We start from the raw sequence: 22,450 nt of genomic DNA, 5'->3' as shown, positions 1-22,450 counted from the left end.
CAGAGGATACTGCTTTATTCAACAAGCCCCCAAACTGGCCCACACAGCCTGTGGCAGGACGCCGTGCACCCACGGTGCTGTGGGAGGAGCCTGCCCGAGCCTGGCAGCCCCGCGCCCCCCCACCAGGCTGGGGTGCTGAGCCCTGCAGAGCAGGCAGGCCGGCCCCGGGGCTGCGATGGGGAGGGGCCCCCAGGCGAGCCGCGCAGGCAGGACCATAGGAGGGCGGCGCCAGGCCTAACTGGGGAGCTCCTCGTCTGACAGCTGCTCGGGGGACAGCGTCTGCAGGTGGCTGGCCCGGATGCTGACGATGCTGGGGCAGGCAGCCAGGAGGCTGGCCACGCCGGCCGCCGTCACCCCAGAGCCATCCAGGTTCACCTGAGCGATGGGCACTTGGCGGAGGAAGCGCAGCCCTAGAGTGGAGAGAGGCGAGGGGTTAGCCCGGGCAGCGCGACCCAGCCAGCTGGCATGGGCACCCAGCTCCTTCCCACTCCTCGCCCCCAGAACGGGCCTGTGGCCGGTCCCCCACCCCTTCCCCATGCTGCCCCGGGGCGAGTGGGAGCCCGGCAGCCCTCCCCCCAGCATCCGGCCTGGCGGGGGCTCACCTCGGTCGGTGACGCGGGTGCGGCTCAGGTTCACCTTGAGGAGCTGCTTGCAGCGGCTGACACCCATCCTCACCACGCTGTCTCCCACGGGCGTGCTCGCCAGGCCCAGCACCTGCGACAGCCGGCTGGCGTCAGAACATGCTGCGCCCCGCGGCCTGCACCCACCCCGCCCCCCAGGCTGAGGGGGCAGCGAGTAACCCACCCAGCACAGCAGCCCTTGCGCCACTCTGGGGGCAGCCGGCCCCTGGGTCTCAGTGTCCATCCATGCCCCACAGCTCATCCGCAGCGCTGCCTGCCTGGGCTCTGGAGTGAGCAGCAGCTCCATCTCCTGGCACGCAGGCAGCAGCCCCAGGCAGGCGTCTTCCTGCCACAGGCACCCCCCAGCCCCTCCCACCTCCGTTGCCGTGGGTCACAACCTGGCCTGCTTGGGGGCGGGGTGCCTCAGCCGTTCCCATGGGGGAAGAGTGTCTGGGCCAAGCACCGTGGGGGTGTTGCCAGAACCCACTGCTATGCTGCACCCCATTCGCTGCCAAGGTGCCAGCTCTGCCCACGTGGCAGGAAGCCCCAGGCCCAGCTGGGGCAGAGACTTTTCACGGGGGAAGGGGAGGGGATGCCTGGGGAGAACCCAGGTACCAGCCTTCCCTGCTAGCCCTGGGCAGCTGCAGAGCGGGTGGCCCCGCTGTGTCCCCCGCCCAGTACCTGCAGGAGGGGCAGCCGGGTGATGCAGCGGGCCACGCCTGCGCTGGAGACAGCGGTCCGATCCAGGCACAGCTCCTCGAGGTGCCGCAGGCCTTGCAGGTGCTGCAGCCCGCAGTCAGTGACCAGAGTGTTGCAGAGCGAGAGCCGCCGCAGCCTGGGGCAGGGACAGGGGCATCAGCGGGGGCTGGCGGCTCCCTCCCCCATGGGGACCTAGTGCTCAGCCCCTCCCCCCAGCGTCACTGCCCCAGTGCAGAGCGCGGCAGCTCAGGGAGTGCACGCAGATCCATTGGGGCTCGGCCTCGGGGTCCATCCCGGGGCTTCCTGGAAGCCCACCCTGAGCCCCGACACCACCAGCCCCTGCTCTGCTGGGCTCCTCTCCCAACCTGCAGCCGGGCTCGCCACGCCTCCGAGAACCTGCCCCAGGCCAGCCAGGGGGGCCTTATCCCAAGTCCCAGCACCCAGGCCACAGTGCCCGGCAGACCCCAGCGCACGCCTGGCGCCAACCAAGGACACGGGGGGAAGGGTGCCCACAGGGGCTGGAGGCCTCCCTCTTCTCCCAGGCACCTGTGCAGCTGGGGCAGATGGCGCAGCCCCTCGTCAGTGATGTGGGTGAAATCGGTCAGGTCCAGCTCCAGCAGCCCCTCCAGGCGGCACAGGAAGTGCAGGCCGGAGTCGGTGACTGTGTGCCGGCATGGCAGGCTCAGCTGGGCCAGTGGCAGGCCTGAAACAGCCAGCGGGGCAGTGAGTGGCCCTCACCCCATCCTCCCAGACCGACAGCACAGCTCTGGGGCTCCCGCTGGCCCCACCCGCCACCCTGGGATCCGGCCCAGCCCAGCCCCTCGCCCAGTGCCCAGCTCCAACAGGGACACCACACCCCGAGCACGCGAGGGGCCCTTGGGCGGCAAGACACGCCGTGGGTGGCCACAGCACCTTGAGGGCAGGGCCCTGCACGGGCAGCTAGTCACTGCTTCTCCATGGGGCCCGGGGCCCTGGTGCTCTTGCCGAGCTCGGCCGGGGACCACCAGCCCAGGGCGCTCCTACCTGAGACCAGCTGCAGGGCCTGGTCACCATCCACGGACTGCACTCCAGACAGGGTGAGCGTGGAGAGGGCAGGGTGGGAGGCCAGGGCCGCCAGGGAGGCTTGGCTCACGCGGGTGTCATCCAGGTGCAGCGTGTGCAGCCGGCTCAGCTGCTGCAGGGCAGAGAAATCCAAGATCTGCCAGAGACCAACTGCCCGTCAGAACCACGCCCCGGGCAACCCTGCCTAGAGGGGAATGGCCTCCTACTCCATCCCCTGTCCCCAGAGCCAGCCAGGATGGGAGCCAGCACCCCCTGAAGGGGAGAGGCCCCGACACAGGCGGTGGATAGAACAGGCCTACCCTCCCCTCCCCTGAGGCAGCGACCACCACCGGACACCTAGTAGTGGGTTTTAGCGGTTTGCACAGGGAAATCTTTGCTTATTATTATGCCCCACGCAGGTTCCGGGGCAGCTGAGGCAGGGATATGTGATACTCAGCTTCCTGGGTTCAGCAGCGACAGCCCCGAACTCCAAGGAGAGGGCTGCTGAGCCCAGGAAGCTGAGTACCAGATACGGCCTCCTCAGACGCCCCGGAACCTGCATGGGGCATAGTAAAAGCTCAGGTTCTTCGGGAAGAGAGATGAGCTTTTCCCACAGAGTGGCTCAGGGTCTTAGGAGGGGAGACGCAGCGCGGCTAGGGCGGCTCTGGCCAGCTCGAGGCTCTTCTGGGCTGGGGGGGGGGCTCGGAGCTCCAGCTGCAGGGGGGAGGACGGGGTGGGGAAGGACTGGGGGGCTAGCTTCCCCAAAGGGGGGCTCATCCTGCTGCCCATCGGCCCCGTGCCCCATTCCCCACCCCCGAGCCAAGCAGTCTCCGACCTGCAGCCAGATGGGAGCCAGCACCGCCTAGAGGGGAAAGGCCCCGTGTCCCATTCCCCGCCCCCTGAGCCAGCCAGTCCCCGTCCCGGGGTGGGATCGCAGCCGGCGCCCTAGAGGAGAAGGCCCCGTGCCCCGCCCCCCACTCGTGGCCCATCACCTCGGTCTGCTTGAGGCTGAGCAGCACCAGGCCAGGTGCGTACTGGGGCAGCAGACGCAGCGTGCGGTCTGTGATCCCCGTCCTGTTAAGGCTCAGGTGGGTGAGTGCGGAGGGAGCCGAGTGCAGGAAATCCGCCATGCCGCTATCACTGATTTTGGTCTGGTCCAGAGCCAGGTGCGAGAGGTGCGGGAGCCCTGCGGGGGGTGGGGGGGGAGGAGGAGCAGGTGTTACCGGGGGCAGAGACTGGTGCGGCCTGAGGACAAAGAGCTGGGCCAAGCCACTGTGCCTGGGGTCCAGCCACAAAGGGGGGAACAGGTGGGGCCGCACCTGGGGGGGTAACGAGAAGTGGGAAGGGGCGAGGTCGTGACGCAGGGAGGGAGAAGAGGTGGGAGGGGGCAATGCAGGGGGTGTGGCCCGCCAGACAGGCCAGCCCCCGTGCACGTGCTGTACCTTTAAGGAAGCGCAGGCAGGTGTCCGTGAGCTTGACACAGGCTGACAGGTTGAGGTGCTGAAGTCTCCGCAGGTGCCTCACCACGGATAGGCCCTGGTCTGCAGGGAGAGTGAGGGGACATCAGGGCCGGGGCTGCAGACCTCACACCACCACCACGCTGGAGCCGCTGGCTCCATCCTGCCCAAGGGGCCTTGTGGGAACCTGGGGGGGATCCTGACCAGTGTACACAGGGCTCCCTTCCCACACGGCCAGAGCGCCTCGACCCCGCCGAGAGCACAGAGCCGTGCCCCCCCCCGCCTAACAGTATCCCAATGGTCCATGCAGCCCAGGGCCCCGGCTGCAACAGGGGCTTCAGAAGGAGTGAACAGAACAGGGCAGTTATCGAGTGATCTGTCCCTGTCGCCCACTCCCAGCTTCTGGTAGGCAGAGGTTTAGGGACACCCAGGGCATGGGGTTCTGTCCCTGCCCCTCCTGGTTAATAGCCATTGATGGACCTACTCTCCATGAACTTATCTAGTTCTTTTTTGAACCCATTTATACTTTTGGTCTTCACACATCCCCTGGCAAGGAGTTCCACAGGTTGACTGTGCGCTGTGTGAAGAAATACTTCCTTTTGTTTGTTTTAAACCTGCCGCCTATTAATTTCATTGGGTGACCCCTTGTTCATAGAATCATAGAAGATTAGGGTTGGAAGGGACCTCAGGAGGTCATCTAGTCCAACCCCCTGCTCAAAGCAGGACCAATCCCCAACTAAATCATCCCAGCCAGGGCTTTGTCAAGCCTCACCTTAAAAACCTCTAAGGATGGAGAGTCCACCACCTCCCTAGGTAACGCATTCCAGTGCTTCACTACCCTCCTAGTGAAATAGTGTTTCCTAATATCCAACCTAGACCTCCCCGCACTGCAACTTGAGACCATTGCTCCTTATTCTGTCTTCTGTCACCACTGAGAACAGCCGAGCTCCATCCTCTTTGGAACCCCCCTTCAGGTAGTTGAAAGCAGCTATCAAATCCCCCCTCATTCTTCTCTTCCGCAGACTAAATAACCCCAGTTCCCTCTGTCACAGAGTCCCTGGGCGATGCTCTGGAACTGCTCCCCGTGAAGCCAGTCAGGACTCTGGGAGAGTCTCCTTTCTGTGAGCAGCCTGTCTGCAGGACACACAGCTCACATGGCTTCCACCTTTCTGGGTCTGACCTTGGAGCATTCAGCCTCCTCTGCCCCTCTGTGCACTTCCCACAGCGAGTCTGCCCAGGTGGGGTCCTGGGGAAGTCAGAGGGTCCTGGCCCCCCAACTCCGCAGTCAGACGGGACTCTCAGCCAGCCAGGAAAACAGAGGGTTTATTAGACGACAGGAACATGGTCTAACACAGAGCTTGTAGATGCAGAGAACAGGACCCCTCAGCTGGGTCCATTTTGGGGGGCAGTGAGCCAGACAACCACATCTGGACTTCACTCCATGTCTCCAGCCAGCCCCAAACTGAAACCCCCTCCAGCCCCTCCTCCTTTGGGCTTTGTTCCTTTCCCGGGCCAGGAGGGCACCTGATTCCTTTGTTCTCCAACCCTTTAGCTCTCACCTTGCAGGGGGAACGGCCCAGGCCATCAGTTGCCAGGAAACAGGGTGTCGGCCCTTCTCTGTGTCCTGCACACACCTGCCCTCTTGGGCTCTGCAGTGATCATACACCCTTATCCCACCCCCTAGATACTTAAGAACTGCCTAGGGGAAACTGAGGCACCCCCACACTATTCAGAGGAAACATTAAGAACAGCCCCACTTCGTCACACCCTCAGCCTCTCCTCATAAGTCATGTGCCCCAGTCCCCTAATCATTTTCGTTGCCCCCCACTGGACTCTCTCCAATTTGTCCACATCCCTTCTGTAGTGGGGGGCCCAAAACTGGACGCAATAATCCAGGTGTGGCCTCACCAGTGTCAAATAGAGGGGAATCATCACTTCCCTAGTTCTTGTGTTATGAGAAGGAGTAAACAACACGTCCTTAGTCACTGTATCCCCACCAGCCATGATTTTACAGCCCTCTGTCCTCTCCCCCGTCAGTCCTCTCTCTTCTAAGCTGAACAGTCCCAGTTAGTTGGGGATTGGTCCTGCTTTGAGCAGGGGGTTGGACTAGATGACCTCCTGAGGTCCCTTCCAACCCTGATATTCTAGGATTCTATGATTTATTAATCTTTCCTCCTATGGAAGCTCTTCCATCCCCCTCATCATTTTTCTTGCTCTTTTCTGAACCTTTTCCATAAGAACGGCCAGGCTGGGTCAGACCAAAGGTCCATCTAGCCCAGTGTCCCAGTACAGACCCCTGGGGGACTCCGCTATTTACCTCTTGTGACGCAGCAGGAAGGGGGGAGTGTTGACCTGGGAATGTGGCAGGAGAGTTTCAATGGGAGACCTGAGAGCCTGTAACCTGAGCCAGGAGGGGGAGGTGACACCTCTGCCCTGGGAATGTGAAGACAGGCTGCAGCAGGGAGCCGGCTGGGGGGGTTTAGTTTCAGTTTGGGGCTGGGTGGTGGAATGCAGGGAACCCCAGGGCTGGGGTCTAAGCTCCCTGCTCCCCCAGAAGGACTTGACTGAGCGGTCCTGGTTCTACCCACAAGCTCTGTTTTGGACTGTGTTCCTGTTGTCCAATAAACTTTCTGTTTTACTGGCTGGCTGAGAGTCACAGTGATCCCAGGAAGAGGGGTGCAGGGCCTGGACTCCCCCACACTCCGTGACACCTCTCTCCACTGTGAGCACTGAGGTTACGTAGAACGCCTCTTTGTTTCCGCTCTGTTAACCTGATTAATCCTTTACCTGCCTGCACTCCAGGCCTGTGCCAGCTTGGAGTGGGGACTCTTGTGTCATGCACACGCAAGGGAACCTGCCCTGAGAGCCAGGACCTGAGGGGGGACACCACAGCCACCCCAGAGAGAGACAGAAAGAGGGGCATGCGACAGCCTGGCCCGCACTGCCCCACCGTGGGCTGCCCGCAGCACTCCATGGACCCGGGGCAAAGCTCCATGGGCCTTCAGGGGCGGAGAGACCCCAGGCCTAGTGTCTGTCCCTGGGCCTGCCCTACATCCTCCCCTTCCCCGTGAACAGTTCTGCCCCAGACTGGCGAGCCAGCCCCACCCCCGCCGCATACCGGTGAGCAGGGGGCAGGAGACCAGGCTGAGGTGCCGGAGGCTCTGAAAGGCCTGCACCTGGCGCAGCAGCTCGTTGGTGGCGTAGGGGTAGCAGCTGAGGACCAGGCTCTGTATGGGGCAGCCGAAGAAGAGCTCCAGGGTCTTGGGGCGCAGCAGCCGGTGGCGGATCATGTGGGCCAGGAGGCGCTCGGCCAGCGGGGGTGTCAGGGAGGCCAGGCCGCTGCAGTACTGTTTTCGGGGTGCTGTGGAGGAGACACCGGGTAAGGTGCTGGGGGGCACTAGGCTGGGGGCAGGGCCATGGGGCTGTACCTGTCAGCAGAGCCACGGCCGCCCGCAGGGCCATGCTAGAGAGCGAAGGCACATGGGAGAGGCGGGGGGGTTTCCTGTGCCCTGCGGGTGGGGCCGGCTCCTCTTGGCCCCGCAAGGCACGGTGGAAGCGCTGCTCCGCTGCCTGAGCCACGGCGCCCGGCAGGTCCGAGGGGCCCACACCACGCCCATCGTCTGCAGCCCTGCAAGGAGGAGCTGGGTCAGGCCACGGCCACCGCCCTTGGGGAGAGGCGCCCTCAGCTGGCTCCTCCCCGCGGCCCCGGCACAAACTCCCTGCCCCGCAGCTCACGCCTTGCAAACAGGCCAGCGCTGGATTCCCTGGGATTCCCAGGGCCCAGCAGAACTCTGCCATGACTCCCAGGCCTTCTGCACCCCGGGGGTGCTGCCCGCAGCTGCCGGCACATACCTGAGCCTGTTGCCCTCTGCTGGCCACTGGTGCTGCGGCTCCACCGGGCCCCGGCTTGGAGACAGCAGCAAAGGAGCCAGCCCTGAGCCTGCAGATCAGAGCAGATTACGTCAGCGGAGGGGGCAGCCGTGCCGGGAAAGGGGCCAACCCCATGGGCAGCCATCCCCCAACCGTCAATCCTGGAGCTCCTGGCACCTCAGCCCCCATTAACCCAGCTGGCATCTCACTGCAGGGCAGGGAGCTGTGGGCACTCCTCCTCCCAGCACTGCCCTGGGACGCTGGGGGACCCAGGGCAAGCAGGCGCCCTCGTGCCATCTCCCGATGCCCATGCAGGGCTGACTGCGATGCCAGTGCAGAGGTGGAGTCTGCTGGGTCCTGACGTGCGAGAAAAGGCCCTGGCACCGTATGGCGCCCACTGGCCAGATAGATGTGGTGGGACCAGGCCGCCCTCCCCATCACAGGCCGGGCTGCCTTTTAACACGCTGCGGGCGACGGGGCTGTTACAGCCAGAGCAGGCACTCCCCTGGCACGGGCTGGGCTGCAGAGCCCCCGAGGGATCCCCGACAGTGCAGCCCAGGACTCGGAAACGCCCCGGGGCCTCCCCCACACCGACAGTCCCCGCTCTGGAGCCTGCGCCCTGTCCGCGAGGCTCTGCCCCGTGCATGCCCTCCGGCCCTGCCCCACCACAGGAGGGAGGGAGATGCTGACCTGGAGGGGACAGCTCCTCATCCAGTGGGCTGCACCCAGTGGGTGCTGCGGGCTCTTGCTCCGGATCCTCTAGTGTCAGCCGCTGTCCCTGGCCTGTGGGAGGGACAACGGCAGCTACTGCAGGAAGGCTCATGCTGCCCTCTCCCTGCGAGGGGAGGCCAGAGCCCGCTTCTCTCTCATCTCCCTGCCTCCCACAGAGAGAGGGGGCAGGCCAGGCAAACGGCAGCCCACCCAGGAGTCCCCAGAGCCAGGCCTCCCAGCCCCTCACAAGCCAGGTGGGCACACGCCTCCCCAAGAGCCCCTCCCCCGACCAGCAGGCTGGCAGCTTACCCCAGCGATGGTGCGGTGGGGAGGTCGACTCCCAAAGGCCATGGACCCCAGGTTTCCCTGGCACCACCCTGCGCGCAGGGGAGCTCAGCGCCAGCCGCAGCTCCTCGGCCTCTGGGAACATCCCTTCGGCCATGGCCTGCTCCAGCACTAGGCCCAGGGTCTCGCCCCGGCCCCAGGCGTGCTCCTCCGTGGGCAAGGCCTGAGGCCCGGGAGGCTGCAGGGGCCCGTCTCTGGCCTGGGGGGCTGCCAGGGCGCAGGTGCCTGATGGGAGGGGCTCGGTGGCCAGGACGCACAGGGTGGCGCTGGGGGTCAGGCCCAGAGCCTGCAGGCTGCAGGACAGCTCGGCCGGGCCGAAGCGGCGCTTGGGGAAGCCCTGAAGGAGCGTGAACGGCGGCAGGTCGGGGTGCAGAGTCGAGAGGTGCTGCGTGACGTCCTGCAGAAGGCAGTTGGCCAGGAAGCGCTCCCGCAAGCACTGGCCCGAGGGCAGGCGGATCTGGGGGCAGAGAGAGCCCAGGGTGAAGCACAGCATCCCAGGCCCAAGGCACCGCCAGCCCGGCTCCGTGCCCAGACAAAACCCACTTGAGGCCAGGAGATGAGACAGTACCGGCTGCTGCCCCCTTCTCCCCTCAGAGCAAAGGAGGGGGCAGCACGGGGCTCAACTCCTGCCCCCTCCACCTCCTCCTGCCAGGCCATCAAGTGCAGGGTAAGATGCAGCCACCTCTGGGGTGGAACACGAAACCTGCGTGTACGGGGTCACTGCCCCAGCATTGCAAGGACACCGGGGTGGAGCATCAGTGCCCGCAGGCCAGGGCAGTGAGCAGAACAAAGCCCCGTTCAAAGCAGGGCTCCAGACAGCAAGTTAGACTTTGGCCAGGCTCCAAAATCAGCATCTCAGCTGACAGGAGACCTAATGAGCACAAGGGGCCAGGCCCGGCTTTGTGGGTCAGCAGTACGGCTACCATGGCCCTGGGATCAGCACTGACTCCAACAGGAGAGCGCCCCCCCCGCACAGCCCCCCCCCAGGGCATTGGGGCCGGCGCTGACTGAGGGGAGAGTGCCCCCCACCGCACAGCTCCCCGCCCCCCCCAGTCATTGGGACTGGTGCTGACTGAGGGGAGAGCACCCCCCGCTGCACAGCCCCCCCCCAGGGCATTGGGGCCAGCACTGACTGAGGGGAGAGCGCCCCCTGCTGAGACCCCACTCAGCTCCAGGTTTTCTCTTGGAGTCTCCTGGAGGCGGCGGGATGCAGCCCAGGGCAGGATGCCCCTGGCAGGATTGTGCTCTCAGGGGAAGCCGGAGGTTTTGCATATCCAGGGAGGGGCTCCCTCTGGGTGGCAGCACCTCCTCAGCCCTGGCGTCCCCTCGTCAGAGGAGGGGCTGGAGCAGGGCCCCCAGGGACTTAGATCCTCCGGCCAGACCAGCTCTGCAGCAGGGGTTCAGGACTCACCATCAGCAGGCACTGCCCGTCACTCGCCAGCTGAGCTGGGCCCTCCGGCCTGTGGCCCTGGGCAGCCGGGCGGTCTGGCTTCTGGGCCCGCTGAGTCTTTGCCTGGAAGCTTTTCCGGTCGTCAGCAATTCTCTGCAGCACCAGCTCCCGCTCCTGGGGGAAGAGGCTGGGCATGACTGCTGGGAGCTCCCTGCTGGCACAGGAGCAGGGCCCAGCACCTCGCCCTGCTCCACCTCACCCTGCCTCAGCGGGGCACGGCCTGCGGCTGAGGGGCAGAGATGCAGCCAGAGACTCAGGGGCTTCTCCCAACCTTGAGTCTGCAAAGCCAACTGCGGTCACCCCTCTGGGGGGCATGGCCGGCCACAGGAATCATAGAATGTCAGGGTTGGAAGGTGTGACGAAGTGGGACTGTTCTTAATGTTTCCTCCGAATATTGTGGGGGTGCCTCAGTTTCCCCTATGCAGTTCTTAAGTATCTAGGTGGTGGGGTAAGGGTGTATGATCATTGCAGAGCCCTAGAGGGCAGGTGTGTGCAGGGGTCTGGACACAGAGAATGGCCGACACCCTGTTTCCTGGCCGCTGATGGCCTGGCCCTTCCTCCCTGCAAGGTGAGAGCTAAAGGGTTGGAGAACAAAGGAATCAGGTGACCACCTGGCCCAGGAAAGGAACAAAGCCCAGAGGAGGAGGGGCTGGAGGGAGTTTCAGTTTGGGGCTGGCTGGGACATGGAGTGAAGGGCAGACGTGGTTGTCTGGCTCACTGCCCCCCAAAATGGACCCAGCTGAGGGGTCCTGTTCTCTGCACCTATAAGCTCTGTGTTAGACCATGTTCCTGTCATCTAATAAACCTTCTGTTTTACTGGCTGGCTGAGAGTCACGTCTGACTGCGAAGTTGGGGTGCAAGACCCTCTGGCTTCCCAGGAGCCCTGCCTGAGCGGACTCGCTGGGGGAAGCACACGGAGGGGCAGAGGATGCTGAATGCTCCAAGGTCAGGCCCAGGGAGGTGGGAGCTGTGTGTCCTGAAGACAGGCTGCTCACAGAAAGGCGACTGCCCCAGAGTCCTGACTGGCTTCATGGGGAGCAGTTTCAGAGCATCGCCCGGGGACTCCGTGACAGAAGGGACCTCAGGAGGTCATCTAGTCCAACCCCCTGCTCAAAGCAGGACCGATCCCCAACTAAATCATCCCAGCCAGGGCTTTGTCAAGCCTGACCTTAAAAACTTCTAAGGAAGGAGATTCTACCACCTCCCTAGGTAACGCATTCCAGTGTTTCACCACCCTCCTAGTGAAAAAGTTTTTCCTAATATCCAACCTAACCTAAGGAGCAGCCGGAGACTCATAGATTCATAGATATTTAGGTCAGAAGTGACCATTATGATCATCTAGTCTGACCTCCTGCACAACGCAGGCCACAGAATTTCACCCACCACTCCTACAAAAAAAAAACAAACCTCACACCTATATCTGAGCTATTGAAGTCCTCAAATCGTAGTTTAAAGACTTCAAGGAGCAGAGAGAATCCTCCAGCAAGTGACCCGTGCCCCATGCTACAGAGGAAGGCGAAAAACCTCCAGGGCACTGGAGACACTGCGGGCGGCAGCGCTGGGAGCAGACGGCACGTGCCAGGAGCGTCCAGGGCAGCTGCCCTCCGCCACCCTGCTCCTCTCAGTCCCACACGCAGACCCTCCCTCCCAACCACGGCACTCACCTTCTGCTTGTTCTGCTTCTCGGCTTTGGCCTCCCGAGCCAGCTGCTCCCGCCGCTGCTCTTCCAACTCCTTTCGGCTTCCCTTCATCCTGCAGCTGTGCCCAGCCTCGGTCCCAGGCCACGGAGCGGAGCTGGGCCCTGGGGGCGCAGAGAGAGAGAGAGTGATGGAGCCGCCCCCGCAGTCGCCTGCCAGGGAGAGGAGCCAAGCGGGGTAGGGGGGCATGCACCTGGCAAGCTGTGCTCAGCACCGGGAGCCTCTGACCCCAAAGGCACCGCCTGGAGCTTGGGAAGGTTGAAAGCTGCAATTGCTCCTCCTGGCTCTTTGGGGGACGCTGTCTGGAGCCGCTGCCCCCTCTCCTGAAGTAACCTGCAAAGCACAGAGAATGAGGGGGGATCTGAGGACCCCCAGCGTCGCTTCTCCCGCCCATTGGCCTGCACACCCTGCAGGCGGCTTTAGGGCCAGCTGTGATCGGCGCCTGCACCCTTGAGCTGGGGGGGCTAGACCGGCCCTGCACCCCCACCCTCTCGGATCAGCCACCTCCCCGCTCCTGCTGTCAGTGATTGGGCCAAGCAGAGGGTCTTGTGCTCACTGGGCGGGGGTCTCCAAGCAGTCACTCAGGTGAGGAGAGCCCCGGCGGCGGGGGGCCTGGATTTGCTGCGACGAAGGACGGCTCAGCCAGGCAGCGATGGGACCAGAACAAAACCTGCTGCTGTCCCGAGACCTTTCACCCAAATGGAGAGCCAAGCTCCTGGGCCACGCCAGCCGTCGCCTCTGGCGCTGCACGTCTGGGCACAATGCCACGGCCAGCTCCAATGCCTCTGCCAAAGGGGCTCAGGCTGCAGAGCTTGCACATTCCCACGGGCCGGGAAGACAGCACGGGGTTACCACCGAGAGCGGGCGACATTCGCAAGAGCTGCTCTGAGCACGAGTCACAGAAACACCTTCTCCTTCGGAAACAGCGGTGCCCCAGTGTGGTTTATTACGCCTGTAAATGTCTGTTCCTTCTCCGAGTCCTGCGGAGCCCCTGGCGTAATTATATCATGAGGCATGGAGTTCCACAGGCTAACAGGGCATCATGTATACAAGTATTTGCTCTCCCACGATTTCAGCCTTACAGGATGTCCCCTCATCCTTGTGTTGTGAGAGGGCAAACAGGAGCCCCCCCATCCACCCCCTGACCCATTCGTTGTTCTGTATCCAGTCATCCTGTTCCCGTCTACACCGAGCAGTCCCAGCCACTCATGCCTGACAACCCACCTCTCGCAAAAAGCGTCCAAGATCTTTAATGAGCACAAGGCAAATGGCCAGGACATCAGCTCTGCACAGCACCTGAAAGATGGCGTCCCGAGCCATGCAGTGCCCTCTAGCCACACACTGCTGGAGACTGAGGAGAGAGCGCCTGCCGCCGAGCCCCCGCCCCACTGCCCGCAACTGCTGCCCCCCGCCGAGTCCCCGCTGCCCCCCGCTGAGCCCCCGCCCTGCTCCCCAAAGCCCCTGCCGAGCCCCTGCCCCGCTCCTCATGACCCAGTGCCTCCCACCAAGCCCCCGCCCCACTCCCCAGCACCCCCTCCCAGCCCCCACGCTGCGGCCCAGTGCCCCCTAGCACCGCCCTGGGACAGTGACTGAGGGCAGAGCACGATGGCAGCTCCTGGCGACTCCCGGCGGCAGGCTGAGGCTGGCTCCCCTGGCAGCGGGCGGCTGGGCCGAGGGGCCAGGCTGCTCCCCAGGGCAGTGGCGCTGTGCCCCACAGGCTGGTGGGGACGCGGCCACTCACCATTCTGTGGCCTCCTGCAGGCTGAGGGAGCCGGCCTGGACGGCCGCGCGCGCCTGCCCCTCGGTGAATCCCATCTCGTAGAGCGCCAGGAGCAGGTCGCCCAGAGTCTGGGGAAACACAGCGCGGATGGGTCACGGCTTGCCCCGTGTTTGTGTTGGGCCGCACCTGCCCCGAGTGGGACGGGGCAGCGGGGTGCCCGGGGCGGACACGGGGGGACAGCGGGGCGCCCGGGGGGGGTTACGGGGCAGTAGCGGGGGGACAGCGGGGCACCCCGGGGGGGTTACGGGGCAGTAGCGGGGGGACAGCGGGGCGCCCCGGGGGGGGTTACGGGGCAGTAGCGGGGGGACAGCGGGGCGCCCCGGGGGGGGTTACGGGGCAGTAGCGGGGGGACAGCGGGGCGCCCGGGGGGGGTTACGGGGCAGTAGCGGGGGGACAGCGGGGCGCCCGGGGGGGGTTACGGGGCAGTAGCGGGGGGACAGCGGGGCACCCCGGGGGGGTTACGGGGCAGTAGCGGGGGGACAGCGGGGCACCCAGGGGGGGGTTACGGGGCAGTAGCGGGGGGACAGCGGGGCACCCGGGGGGGTTACGGGGCAGTAGTGGGGGGACAGTGGGGCGCCCCAGGGGGGGTTACGGGGCAGTAGCGGGGGGACAGCGGGGCGCTCCGGGGGGGGTTATGGGGCAGTAGTGGGGGGACAGCGGGGCACCCCGGGGGGTTACGGGGCAGTAGCGGGGGGACAGCGGGGCGCCCGGGGGGGGTTACGGGGCAGTAGTGGGGGGACAGTGGGGCGCCCCAGGGGGGGTTACGGGGCAGTAGCGGGGGGACAGCGGGGCGCTCCGGGGGGGGTTATGGGGCAGTAGTGGGGGGACAGCGGGGCACCCCGGGGGGTTACGGGGCAGTAGCGGGGGGACAGCGGGGCGCTCCGGGGGGGGTTACGGGGCAGTAGCGGGGGGACAGCGGGGCGCTCCGGGGGGGTTACGGGGCAGTAGTGGGGGACAGCGGGGCGCTCCGGGGGGGGTTACGGGGCAGTAGTGGGGGGGACAGCGGGGCGCCCCGGGGGGGGTTACGGGGCAGTAGCGGGGGGACAGCGGGGCGCCCCGGGGGGGGTTACGGGGCAGTAGCGGGGGGACAGCGGGGTGACCGGGGGGGTTACGGGGCAGTAGCGGGGGGACAGTGGGGTGCCCGGGGGGGTTACGGGGCAGTAGTGGGGGACAGCGGGGCGCTCCGGGGGGGGGTTACGGGGCAGTAGCGGGGGGACAGCGGGGTGCCCGGGGGGGTTACGGGGCAGTAGTGGGGGACAGCGGGGCGCCCGGGGGGGGTTACGGGGCAGTAGCGGGGGACAGCGGGGCGCCCGGGGGGGTTACGGGGCAGTAGCGGGGGGACAGCGGGGTGCCCGGGGGGGTTACGGGGCAGTAGTGGGGGACAGCGGGGCGCTCCGGGGGGGGTTACGGGGCAGTAGTGGGGGGACAGCGGGGCGCCCGGGGGGGGTTACGGGGCAGTAGTGGGGGGACAGCGGGGCACCCGGGGGGGTTACGGGGCAGTAGTGGGGGGACAGCGGGGCACCCGGGGGGGGTTACGGGGCAGTAGCGGGGGGACAGCGGGGCGCCCGGGGGGGTTACGGGGGGTTATGGGGCAGTAGTGGGGGGACAGCGGGGCGCCCGGGGGGGTTACGGGGGGTTACGGGGCAGTAGTGGGGGGACAGCGGGGCGCCCGGGGGGGTTACGGGGGGTTACGGGGCAGTAGTGGGGGGACCGCGGGGCGCCCGGGGGGGGTTACGGGGGGTTACGGGGCAGTAGTGGGGGGACAGCGGGGCACCCGGGGGGGTTACGGGGCAGTAGTGGGGGGACAGCGGGGCGCCCGGGGGGGGTTACGGGGCAGTAGCGGGGGGACAGCGGGGCGCCCCGGGGGGGGTTACGGGGCAGTAGCGGGGGGACAGCGGGGCGCCCGGGGGGGTTACGGGGGGTTACGGGGCAGTAGTGGGGGGACAGCGGGGCGCCCGGGGGGATTACGGGGGGTTACGGGGCAGTAGTGGGGGGACAGCGGGGCGCCCGGGGGGGGTTACGGGGCAGTAGCGGGGGACAGCGGGGCGCCCGGGGGGGTTACGGGGCAGTAGCGGGGGGACAGCGGGGCGCCCGGGGGGGTTACGGGGCAGTAGCGGGGGACAGCGGGGCGCCCGGGGGGGTTACGGGGCAGTAGCGGGGGACAGCGGGGCGCCCGGGGGGGGTTACGGGGCAGTAGCGGGGGACAGCGGGGCGCCCGGGGGGGGTTACGGGGCAGTAGCGGGGGACAGCGGGGCGCCCGGGGGGGGTTACGGGGCAGTAGCGGGGGACAGCGGGGCGCCCGGGGGGGTTACGGGGCAGTAGCGGGGGGACAGCGGGGCGCCCGGGGGGGGTTACGGGGCAGTAGCGGGGGACAGCGGGGCGCCCGGGGGGGTTACGGGGCAGTAGCGGGGGGACAGCGGGGCGCCCGGGGGGGTTACGGGGCAGTAGCGGGGGGACAGCGGGGCGCCCGGGGGGGTTACGGGGCAGTAGCGGGGGGACAGCGGGGCGCCCGGGGGGGTTACGGGGCAGTAGCGGGGGGACAGCGGGGCGCTCCGGGGGGGGTTACGGGGCAGTAGCGGGGGGACAGCGGGGCACCCGGGGGGGTTACGGGGCAGTAGCGGGGGGACCGCGGGGCGCCCGGGGGGGGTTACGGGGCAGTAGCGGGGGGACAGCGGGGCGCCCGGGGGGGTTACGGGGCAGTAGCGGGGGGACAGCGGGGCGCCCGGGGGGGTTACGGGGCAGTAGTGGGGGGACAGCGGGGGGCGGGTCCATGGCGGGGCCCGGAGGGGGCGGGTCTCACCGCGGGCGGGTCCATGGCGGGGCCCGGGGGGGGGTCGCGGGGGGCGGGTCCATGGCGGGGCCCGGGGGGGGCCGGTCTCACCGCGGGCGGGTCCATGGCGGGGCCCGGGGGGGGGTCGCGAGGGGCGGGTCCATGGCGGGGCCCGGGGGGGGGGGTCGCGGGGGGCGGGTCCATGGCGGGGCCCGGGGGGGGCGGGTCTCACCGCGGGCGGGTCCATGGCCGGGCCCGGAGGGGGGTCGCGGGGGGCGGGTCCATGGCGGGGCCCGGGGGGGGCGGGTCTCACCGCGGGCGGGTCCATGGCGGGGCCCGGGGGGGGGGGTCGCGGGGGGCGGGTCCATGGCGGGGCCCGGGGGGGGGGGTCGCGGGGGGCGGGTCCATGGCGGGGCCCGGGGGGGGCGGGTCTCACCGCGGGCGGGTCCATGGCGGGGCCCGGGGGGCGGGTCCATGGCGGGGCCCGGGGGGGGCCGGTCTCACCGCGGGCGGGTCCATGGCGGGGCCCGGAGGGGGGTCGCGGGGGGCGGGTCCATGGCGGGGCCCGGGGGGGGCGGGTCTCACCGCGGGCGGGTCCATGGCCGGGCCCGGGGGGGGGTCGCGGGGGGCGGGTCCATGGCGGGGCCCGGGGGGGGCGGGTCTCACCGCGGGCGGGTCCATGGCTGGGCCCGGGGGGGGCTGGGGCGCAGCGCGGCGGGCGGGTCCATCCGCTCCCGGCAGCCCCGGCCCGGAAGTGCCCGGCGCTTCCGCCCCGCAGGCCCCAGACCGGCGGGGGAGGGGCGGGCTCCGGCCCGGGGGGGGCCGCGGGTCCCGGCCGGGGCGGGCGAAGGTTTTGCCCCGAGGGCCACGTGCGGGTGGGGAAATGGCGGGCCCTGGGTGTGGGGCGGGGCTGGGGTACAGGCGGGGGTTGGGGTGCGGGAGGGGGCTCAGGGCAGGGGTTGGGGTGCGGCAGGGGGCTCAGGGCGGGGGTTGGGGTGCAGGCGGGGGTTGGGGTGTGGGAGGGGGCTCAGGGCGGGGGTTGGGGTGCGGCAGGGGGCTCAGGGCGGGGGTTGGGGTGCAGGCGGGGGTTGGGGTGCGGGAGGGGGCTCAGGGCAGGGGTTGGGGTGCAGGCGGGGGTTGGGGTGTGGGAGGGGGCTCAGGGCGGGGGTTGGGGTGCGGGAGGGGGCTCAGGGCAGGGGTTGGGGTGCAGGCGGGGGTTGGGGTGTGGGAGGGGGCTCAGGGCAGGGGTTGGGGTGCAGGCGGGGGTTGGGGTGTGGGAGGGGGCTCAGGGCAGGGGTTGGGGTACAGGCGGGGGTTGGGGTGTGGGAGGGGGCTCAGGGCAGGGGTTGGGGTACAGGCGGGGGTTGGGGTGTGGGAGGGGGCTCAGGGCAGGGGTTGGGGTGCAGGCGGGGGTTGGGGTGTGGGAGGGGGCTCAGGGCAGGGGTTGGGGTGCAGGCGGGGGTTGGGGTGCGCGAGGGGGCTCAGGGCGGGTTTTGAGATGCGGCAGGGGGCCGGGGTGCAGCTGGGGGTTGGGATGCAGGCGGGGGTTGAGGTGCGGCAGGGGGCTCAGGGCGGGGGTTGGGGTGCAGGCGGGGGTTGGGGTGCGGGAGGGGGCTCAGGGCAGGGGTTGGGGTGCAGACGGGGGTTGGGGTGTGGGAGGGGGCTCAGGGCAGGGGTTGGGGTGCAGGCGGGGGTTGGGGTGCGGCAGGGGGCTCAGGGCAGGGGTTGGGGTGCAGGCGGGGGTTGGGGTGCGGCAGGGGGCTCAGGGCGGGGGTTGGGGTGCAGGCGGGGGTTGAGGTGCGGCAGGGGGCTCAGGGTGGGGGTTGGGGTGCAGGCAGGGGTTGGGGTGCGGGAGGGGGCTCAGGGCAGGGGTTGGGGTGCAGGCGGGGGTTGGGGTGCGCGAGGGGGCTCAGGTCGGGTTTTGAGATGCGGCAGGGGGCCGGGGTGCAGCTGGGGGTTGGGATGCAGGCGGGGGTTGGGGTGCGGCTGGGGTTTGCGGTGCGGGAGGGGGCTCAGGGTAGGGGTTGGGGTGCGGCAGGGGGTTGGGGTGCGGGAGGGGGCTCAGGGCAGGGGTTGGGGTGCGGCTGGGGGTTGGGGTGCAGGCAGGGTTTGGGGTGTGGGAGGGGGTTGGGGTGCAGGCAGGGTTTGGGGTGCGGGAGGGGGCTCATGGCAGGGGTTGGGGTGCAGGCAGGGGTTGGGGTGCGCGAGGGGCCTCAGGTCAGGGTTTGAGATGCGGCAGGGGGCTGGGGTGCGGCTGGGGGTTGGGGTGCAGGAGAGGGGTGGGGTGCAGGCGGGCTTAGGGTGTGGGAGGGGGCTCAGGGCAGGGTTTGAGGTGCGGCTGGGGTGCGGGATGGGTGCACGGTGCTGGCTCCAGCCTGGTGCCGCTTACCTGGTGCGGCTCTGGCATGGAAGCAGCCGGTGCCACGTCCCTGGGGCCCCCGGGGGAGCTGCGGGGGGCGGTGCCAGCAGGCGAGGGCAGTGCACGGAGCCCTCTGCCCCCACACTTCCCCAGGGGTCACAGGGACGTGGTGTCGGCTGCTTCCGGGATTGGCACGGGGCCCGCGGCACAACGGGGGTGGCAATCCCACGGGCTGGATCCAAAGCCCTGGCTGGCCGGATCTGGGCCGCGGCCTGTAGTTTGCCCACCCTGGTCTAGGCCAGTAACAGAAGATCCCAGTGCCCACGCCCCAGGCTCGTCCTTCAGCCCCGACCTAACCCACACTGCCCCTTCTCTCAGGGCAGCACCCAGGGTGAGGGGCAGGCCCAGGGAGAGGAGATGGGGGAGGGGGGCTGGCAGGAGTCTGTTCCCCATTTCTGCACCTCGGGGTGCCCGGCAGCTGGTAGGACCCGATCGCAGACAGACCGAGTCAGTCCCTGCCCACGCGGTGCCAGATTTGGGAGTGACTGGCCAGGTTTGTGCCTGGTTACCACAGAGCAGAGCGGGGGTTTCTTCAGTCACTGCAGTTACTCCACCCCTCTGGAGCGGTGCCTATGCCACACCCTTTGGTTGAGAGACGTTACGTCGGCACAGATTCCGGTCTTGGGCGGGGGTATATCGCTGTGCATGTGCATACTGGGCTCCCCATGGGCGGGCGTTCCAGTGGCGAGCGTTCCAGTGGCGCGGCGTGGGCGGGCGTTCCAGTGGCGCGGCGTGGGCTGGTGCTCCAGTGGGCGGGCGTTCCAGTGGCGCGGCGTGGGCGGGTGCTCCAGTGGGCGGGCGTTCCAGTGGCGCGGCGTGGGCGGGTGCTCCAGTGGGCGGGTGCTCCAGTGGTGCAGTGTGGGCGGGCGTTCCAGTGGCGGGCGCTCCAGTGGCGCGGCGTGGGCGGGCGTTCCAGTGGCGGGCGTTCCAGTGGCGCGGCGTGGGCGGGCGCTCCAGTGGCGGGCGTTCCAGTGGCGCGGCGTGGGCGGGTGCTCCAGTGGCGGGCGTTCCAGTGGCGCGGCGTGGGTGGGTGCTCCAGTGGCGAGCGTTCCAGTGGCGCGGTGTGGGCGGGTGCTCCAGTGGTGCAGTGTGGGCGGGTGCTCCAGTGGTGCAGTGTGGGCGGGTGCTCCAGTGGCGGGCGCTCCAGTGGCGCGGCGTGGGCGGGCGCTCCAGTGGCGCGGCGTGGGCGGGCGCTCCAGTGGCGCGGCGTGGGCGGGCGCTCCAGTGGCGGGCGTTCCAGTGGCTCGGCGTGGGCATGTGCTCCAGTGGCGGGCGCTCCAGTGGCGCGGCGTGGGCGGGCGCTCCAGTGGCGGGCGCTCCAGTGGCGCGGCGTGGGCGGGCGCTCCAGTGGCGCGGCGTGGGCGGGCGCTCCAGTGGCGGGCGCTCCTGTGGCGCGGCGTGGGCGGGCGTTCCAGTGGCGGGCGCTCCAGTGGCGCGGCGTGGGCGGGCGTTCCAGTTGCGGGCGCTCCAGTGGCGCGGCATGGGCGGGCGCTCCAGTGGTGCGGCGTGGGCGGGCGCTCCAGTGGCGGGTGCTCCAGTGGCGCGGCGTGGGCGGGCGTTCCAGTGGCGGGCGCTCCAGTGGCGCGGCGTGGGCGGGCGCTCCAGTGGCGCGGCGTGGGCAGGCGCTCCAGTGGCGCGGCGTGGGCGGGCGCTCCAGTGGCGCGGCGTGGGCGGGCGCTCCAGTGGCGCGGCATGGGCGGGCGCTCCAGTGGCGAGCGTTCCAGTGGCGCGGCGTGGGCGGGTGCTCCAGTGGTGCAGTGTGGGTGGGTGCTCCAGTGGCGGGCGTTCCAGTGGCGCGGCGTGGGCGGGCGTTCCGGTGGCGCGGCGTGGGCGGGCGTTCCGGTGGCGCGGTGTGGGCGGGCGCTCCAGTGGGCGGGCGCTCCAGTGGGCGGGCGTTCCGGTGGCGCGGCGTGGGCGGGCGCTCCAGTGGGCGGGCGTTCCGGTGGCGCGGCGTGGGCGGGCGCTCCGGTGGCGCGGCGTGGGCGGGCGCTCCGGTGGCGCGGCGTGGGCGGGCGCTCCGGTGGCGCGGCGTGGGCGGGCGCTCCGGTGGCGCGGCGTGGGCGGGCGCTCCGGTGGCGCGGCGTGGGCGGGCGCTCCGGTGGCGCGGCGTGGGCGGGCGCTCCAGTGGGCAGCACGGTCTCTCTTGGGAGGTTTTGGCAACACGTGATGGGGCAGCAGTTAATTGTGCTACGGTGACTGGGGACAAGGGTCAACTTCCCAGCATGAACTGTCTCCATCCCATAATGTCATCTCTGTCGGCACTACTGTCATACGCGTTGCAAGCCCAGGACACACAATCCTCCGGTCTCTGCAGAGCTGTCGGAAGAGCCGACGCAGCCGGGAACATGAGGATGTCTTGGAGGGCAGATTGCTGTAGGACATAGCAAGTACCAATTGTCACAGAGCAGCTGCAGATTGTGGCGCACCGCTTGTGGGCCTGGTGGCTTTGTCTACACTACAGAATTAGGTCAACCTACAGCCACGGCCGTAATTCAGTCAGCTGTTGGTGTCCACACAACCCTCCTGCCGGGGCTGTGTGTCCTCACCAGGAGCGCTTGCACCAACTGAAGTGGGGCATTGAGGGGAACTGAGAGCCCAGTGTGGACACTCTGGAGCCCCCACCCACCCTGCCATTCTTGTCAGTTTCACATCTGCCGTCCTCTGCGGCTCAGAGCAGCAGCCCTCTGAGAACTGGGGGAGCTCCTAGGGGAGCTGGGAGCCTGGGCTCTGTGGAAGTGTGAAAGGGAAAAGAGGATTTGTGTGCAGTTATTTTAGTTTGGTTAAGAGACAGAGCAAGAAACAGGCCAACCTTAACCCTAATAACGGGAGATTTGTAGAAGCGGGGTTTGTGTGAGGCAGATGGGAAAACTACAAGGGACCTTGCTTTAAGATAAGAATAGAATGCGCTGTTGACTAAGATAATGGGAAGAAAATGTAAACCAGAATGCAGCTGTTATTGTGTCTATGTGTGTAATGAATGTATAAATACTTGGCTGAAAGTGCTTGTACTTCAGAGATTACCTGAGGACAGGGGAGACTCTGCCCGACCACGACCTTCCCCTGCAATTGCTTGAGAATAAATTTTCTCTGACCTGTTGCTAACAAACTCAGCGTGAAGACTGTGTTTTCTTCCACAGCTCCATGCTGGGAGCCCAGATCTCAGGGCTGGGCAGCAGCGGCTGGGGCGGTGAAATTGACAAGAATGTCCGTTTCAGGGCTGGTGGGCGCCTTGCTGTGAAGTTGAGCTGGGCACAGGGCTCACAGCTCTGCATCGCCCTAACTACGCCAACATAAGCGCAACCCCTCTGTGGAGGTGGAGTTATGTCGGCGTAGTGGGCCACTTCCTTGGGTGGAAGCAGCATTCTAGCCTAGACACTGACATTCAATCAATGTAAGCTGCCTTACCCCCGCTTAACTCTGTCGTGCAGACCAAGCCTGAGAAACGAACCCCGGCACTAGCATCTGCTCCAGCTGCGACACAGCAGCCCCGAATGCTGTCCTGGGGGGAGAGACGGCCGGGGAGGGGGCAGCTCGAGCCGGGGAGGGGGCTTGGAAGACGCCCAAAGGGGGCAGTTGGCAAAAGCAGTCAGG

The 22,450-nt window shown here is 67.9% G+C and overlaps 1 protein-coding gene across 9 annotated transcripts; it reads right to left on the bottom strand.

Moving 5' to 3' along the window:
- On the bottom strand, positions 1 to 17,204 carry LOC125632995 (uncharacterized). 9 transcript variants are annotated; one of them, XM_075126115.1, is made up of 17 exons: positions 17,107 to 17,204; positions 13,632 to 13,738; positions 12,084 to 12,223; positions 11,858 to 11,994; positions 10,155 to 10,307; positions 8,708 to 9,200; positions 8,378 to 8,470; positions 7,670 to 7,757; positions 7,246 to 7,445; positions 6,936 to 7,178; positions 3,803 to 3,901; positions 3,353 to 3,546; positions 2,343 to 2,517; positions 1,866 to 2,022; positions 1,302 to 1,455; positions 603 to 714; positions 1 to 410 (listed from the first exon to the last, which is right to left on the bottom strand). In XM_075126115.1, exons 1-17 carry the CDS (start codon positions 17,119 to 17,121, stop codon positions 235 to 237), a joined length of 2,736 nt encoding a protein of 911 aa, XP_074982216.1. In that variant the 5' UTR covers positions 17,122 to 17,204; the 3' UTR covers positions 1 to 234. The 9 variants fall into 9 exon arrangements, 8 of the variants coding, with proteins under 8 accessions (XP_074982216.1, XP_074982219.1, XP_074982221.1 ...); XM_075126118.1 differs by lacking the exon at positions 17,107 to 17,204 and adding an exon at positions 17,026 to 17,074; XM_075126120.1 differs by lacking the exon at positions 17,107 to 17,204 and adding an exon at positions 16,945 to 16,988.
- Between the last annotated feature and the right edge of the window lie 5,246 nt (positions 17,205 to 22,450).

This window comes from Caretta caretta, chromosome 2, assembly GCF_965140235.1.
Source record: "Caretta caretta isolate rCarCar2 chromosome 2, rCarCar1.hap1, whole genome shotgun sequence".
Taxonomy (NCBI): domain Eukaryota; kingdom Metazoa; phylum Chordata; order Testudines; family Cheloniidae; genus Caretta; species Caretta caretta.
Note: the sequence above shows the minus strand (reverse complement) of the source record. Positions and strands in the feature narration are given on the sequence as shown.

Coding starts and splice junctions, on each gene's coding strand:
- LOC125632995 (XM_075126115.1), bottom strand. Junction 7,446..7,669: donor GCAGAGGGCAACAGGCTCAG/GTATGTGCCGGC, acceptor TCCTCCTTGCAG/GGCTGCAGACGATGGGCGTG. Junction 3,547..3,802: donor CTGCCTGCGCTTCCTTAAAG/GTACAGCACGTG, acceptor CACCCCCCGCAG/GGCTCCCGCACCTCTCGCAC.